Consider the following 4,759-nt stretch of genomic DNA (forward strand, 5'->3'; position numbering starts at 1 on the left):
GGGGGGGGGGGGTGGCTGTTCTCCAGCTCTGACAGCTGTCCCCCGTCCCCACTCCCGTGGCTCACAGGCACCAGACGGGCACCCCCTGCGTGTGTGGAAGGCATCCACCGAGGTGGCGGCCCCTCCAGCCGTGGTGCTACACCGTGTTCTGCGGGAGAGGGCCCTCTGGGACGAGGACCTGCTGCGGGCCCAGGTGTTGGAAGCCTTGATGCCGGGTGTGGAGCTGTACCACTATGTCACTGACAGCATGGCGCCCCATCCCTGCCGCGACTTTGTGGTGCTCCGGTGAGGGGTTCTGGTTGTCAGCCTGCCACGCGTGGGGGACCAGGGAGGTGGACCGGGAACGGACGCCGGGAACCCGACTGTGTCTGTCCCTTCCCCACAGGATGTGGCGCTCCGACCTGCCCCGTGGCGGCTGCCTGCTAGTGTCCCAGTCCCTGGATCCTGAGCAACCCGTGCCAGAGTCCGGGGTGCGGGCCATGATGCTCACTTCCCAGTACCTCATGGAGCCCTGCGGCCTGGGCCGCTCCCGGCTCACTCACATCTGCCGCGCGGATCTCAGGTACCAGGCCCCTGCAGCCCCGGCACTCTCCCCGCCTCTGCCCCATGTCATCGATCCCTGGGGGCTGGGGGCGAGTCCTTTCTTCCTTCCTCCTGGCAAGGGCTCCAGGGCCGACCCCATGGCTCACGTCCACCTCCTTCTATCCCTGCAGGGGCCGTTCTCCTGACTGGTACAACAAAGTCTTCGGGCACCTGTGTGCCATGGAAGTGGCAAAGATCCGGGACTCCTTCCCCACCCTGCAGGCAGCTGGCCCTGAGACCAAGTTGTGAGCCTCAGCCTGGTGCCAGGGTGGCACCACCCAGGGCCCTCGGCCCCAGGGGAGTAAGGGGGTGAGGAGAGGGGAGTAGCCCCCACGTGTTGCTTCCAGGGGCATTGCCAGGCCCTTGCCGATCCAGCAGCTTGCTGTCCCCTTGGCTTTCTGAAGCTCCTCCACACACACGGGGGAAGAGAAGAGAATTTCAGTGTCCCATCTCCACTCCACCTGCACCCACAAGCCTGTGTTCTGTCCTCCCAAGGGAGAGGAGTCATTGTCAGAAGAAGAAGACTGCTGCGGCCCTCCAGGCCCACCGAGGCATCATTGCTCTGAAGCCTGGCCAGCTCCCCCACCTGCAGGGGGAAGAAGGGAGAGAGCAGTGTGTGTGTCCAGCCCTCTGCCACTCCGAGAGGCCAAGCCATCCTTTTTGGTGCTCGGGTCCCTTTGAGGTTGGTGGGAGGCTCTGGTCCCGCCTTGGGGCCTAATACTGGCCCTGAACTGGCTTTGCCAGAGAAAGTGAACTGCAGAGGATGAGTGCAGGGCAGCCCCAACCACCATGAGCTGTTTTATTTGTGTAAATACGATGCTGATTTTTATGAGGCTGATTTAAAGAGTGAGCACTACCAGCGGGCAACAGGATGATTTGGGGCAGCCTGGGAGGTGGTAGTGGTGGGGAGGGGGCTTCCTTTCTCAGGTCTCAGGAGACCAATGAACCAGTCTCCCCGGCTCGGGCCCCCTACTTTATCTGCCACTCCCTCGTGTCCTGTGTGGCCTTTGGTCACACACTCTTATGTCTGGAGAGCAAACGGGCTCACTCCCACCACACAGGCCAAGCAAAAGCAGATGGTAGTGAAGAGACACGTATCTGTGTCGCATCCCTTCTCCTGCTCTTCCTGCCTACCGTAACAGGCTGACGTAAGAACCCCGTCATCAAGCAGAGACCTGGCCCCCGCTTCAGGCAGCCGGCCAGCCAGATGGAAGGGCCAAGGGTCATCTCAGCCAGCTGGGGCTGGATCCAAACCTGACCCCTCCCGCCCAGCAGCCATCTTGGCTTATGTGGAATTCCAAATGACATTCAAATGCCAACTGGTGCTTTATTTTTCTTTCAGCTCAATACACTGGAGTGGGATGGGTCCCAGCCAATGTTGTGATTTTTAAGCCTATTTTATTTGTACCTATAAATACTGTACAGTCAGAATATATATATATATATATATATATATATGTATTTGTGTGTGTATATATATACACATATACACACATGTATATGCACATGTATATACGCACACATATTCTATTGTGAGTATATTATAATCTGTGGGTGCGAGCAGGGGTCTGGAAAGCCCGACGGAGCAGGGCATTTAAGATGAGGGAGGTGGAGAGCAGGCACCAGGCAACCTGTCAGCAGAACAATAAAGCATTTCTAGAAACGGACTCTGGCTGTGTGGCTGTCTTCCCTGAGGTCATGGGTTAGGCACTGAGGGCAGGTTACAATGCGAGCTTAGTGTTAGCATCAGAAATTGTGAACATCACCGGTTTAGGCTTTGGGGGGAGGCCACAGTGGGAATAGGGAGGGCCTCAGTTCTTTTCTTTGAGAGGTGAGTTGCACATGGGGAAGGTGGGACTCCAAGAAGCCAGGGCTTGGGCAGAAGCTGCAGACCCCCCATTCCCTGATCTGGCCAGGGTCCCCAATCTGAGTGGCACCCAAGCATGACCTCAGGCATCCTGACAGTAGCCCTAGGGAGAGATGCCCCTGGCTCTGCTTTCCTTCTTTCACCTGCTACACACAGCCCAAGCTTCAGGATGAAGAGTGGAAACCCAGTCCCTGGAGGCTTGGAGACCCTGTTTACCCCAGAAACCAGCCTAAGAGAGGTCAGAGTGCCTGAAGGCAGCCCCTGGTCTGGCTTCAGTGGCCAGCAAAGCCCAGGAGGCTAGAAAGGCCCCCACATCTTTACTTCCCCACAGGAAAAAGCTTTCTCTGCCACACTGCTGTAGCCGTCAAGTTCCCAATCTCCTAGGAGCAGCTAGAGAGGAAGTATAGGCTTCGTGATCCAATCTATGTTTGTACCCATTGAGTGCCATTGGGCTGCCTGGGGCAAACAAGTCCTGCTGCTCTCCCTCTATCTGAAACTCAGCCTCCCCATGGGCCAAACAGGCCAGTGACAGCTCGGCACAAGCCTGGCTCAGTAAGTGTTCAGATTGGGGCATCTATCAAGTCCTGCTTCTCTGTTACCTTTCACTCTCTTCTTTTGGGTTCAGCTGTCCCCACATGCCTTTGGCCTTTCTTCACTGCTGCTGCCTGGGGATCTCAGCTAGCTTTGGGAAGGAGCAAGGTGGAACAGAGGTCCTGTCAGCCCTTTGCCTGTGGGAAAACAGTGGAGGCAGCCCACATGTGGGCATGGGTGATAGGAGACGGCTCAAGCAGTGTTGGTGTTAAGGGACACCAGTGGGAAGCTGCAGCCAGTACTTTAAGGCAGGCAGCCAGGGGACCTTCTGGCACAAGCACCACCATGACCTGGTCATGGAAGGAGGCTGTGGCGATGGTACAGGGGATAGGCTTGAGCATGCTGTCAATGGGTGGTATGAAAATGACCACCCAGGTGACTGACGGTCGCTAAGAGACAGGAGACAGATAAAGAGTTGTGTATGAGGGAGATTCTTGGAAGAGCCAGAGAATTCCTCCAATCTTTCAGCTCTGGACCCTTGCCTAGGACCACCTGCCCAGTGTGGTTCCCATCTCTGGCATTCTAGGAGAGTTAGTGTCAAGTAAGGGAGCTTCTCTGGGGTTAGTGTCGTTCCCCTCCATAAAGCAGAGGTGCCCACTGCTGCCTCTCTGCCTTGCCCACTGTGTGGTCAATGAATGGACCGCCATGGCCTGTAGATGTGGGAGTGGGTGTCATGATGATGGGGCCTCTCAGTTCCACGCACATGGCGAGCACTGCCTGTGACCATTTCTAGCCCTCAGTTGCGTACCTCGGCCTACCCTGACTTGATCTCTTCCTTTCCCTGATGCTAGACGACTCTCACCTTCAAATTCCCATCCCTGTTGCCTATACTCTCTCCTCCTGTGTTTCCCCTGACCCAGTGCCTCAAAGAAGCCAGGCAGTCGGTGAATCTCACATGGAAATTGGACAATCTATCTCAGAGCTTTGGTCTGTTAGTTTTTAGTCTCCGGTGCCCTGTTGCCAGAGTGGCTGAGAGTAGATGGTAGACCCAGGTTCAGATCTAGCGACATCATTTCCTGGCTATGATCTTAAGTGACACATTTAACCATTCTGACTTCTTTTTCCTCCCAGAATATAAGACTAATAATTATTTAGATACTTCAGTGTTGTCATTAGGGTCTAATGAGCCAGTGACTGTGCATGTGGCTGCATGGTGCCTAGCACGTGGTGGACATGAACACATGGTAGTCTCCCTTACCCAGCCTCCTGCTAGCCTCTCCCTTGCCAGTCAGCTTGTGTGGAGGGCTTGGGCTTGGGCAGATGGGTGGGTATGCACATTATGTTCTGCTTGGCATCGAGGCCCTACCTACTTCCTTGGCTCTCAGACCCCCATAGCCTCAGCGGCCACCATTCGGGACACGCCTACCTCCTCATCAGGCTCAGAACATCCCAGTGGCCTTTTTGTATCCTAACTACTGATTGGTTTTTGCTCCACTTCCTCCTTGACAATTTGCCTCCCTGGCCTTATCTTCCCCTCTTGAAGCCCTCCTTCTTCCACGCAAGAAGAGCTCTTCCCACTTCTTTGACCACAGCTCCTGACCCTCTTTCCTTGCCCCTTTCACTTCTCCTCTCCCTCTGTCCCACCTCAACCTCAGTCATTCCTCCAAGTTCTTCCTTTTCCTCCTCCCTGCCTCACCTTGCTCATCAAGGACCTCACTGTCATCCACGGTTTCAGTTTACACTTCCGTGCAGATACCCCCTGTCACCCCCAGAGCCCCA

At 55.7% G+C, this 4,759-nt stretch overlaps 1 protein-coding gene across 1 annotated transcript in view; it reads left to right on the forward strand.

Moving 5' to 3' along the window:
- Positions 1 to 2,249, forward strand: part of LOC103682629 (stAR-related lipid transfer protein 8) — a 32,936-nt gene extending 30,687 nt beyond the window's left edge. Inside the window, exons 12-14 of the mRNA XM_040630684.1 lie at positions 68 to 285; positions 386 to 562; positions 714 to 2,249. Coding sequence (XP_040486618.1) covers positions 68 to 285; positions 386 to 562; positions 714 to 831 — 513 coding nt within the window. The 3' untranslated portion in view covers positions 832 to 2,249. The remainder of the gene's footprint in view (positions 1 to 67; positions 286 to 385; positions 563 to 713) is intronic.
- The last annotated feature ends 2,510 nt before the right edge of the window (positions 2,250 to 4,759 follow it).

The sequence above is a fragment of the Ursus maritimus genome (genome assembly GCF_017311325.1).
Source record: "Ursus maritimus isolate PB19 chromosome X unlocalized genomic scaffold, ASM1731132v1 scaffold_X1, whole genome shotgun sequence".
NCBI lineage: Eukaryota > Metazoa > Chordata > Mammalia > Carnivora > Ursidae > Ursus > Ursus maritimus.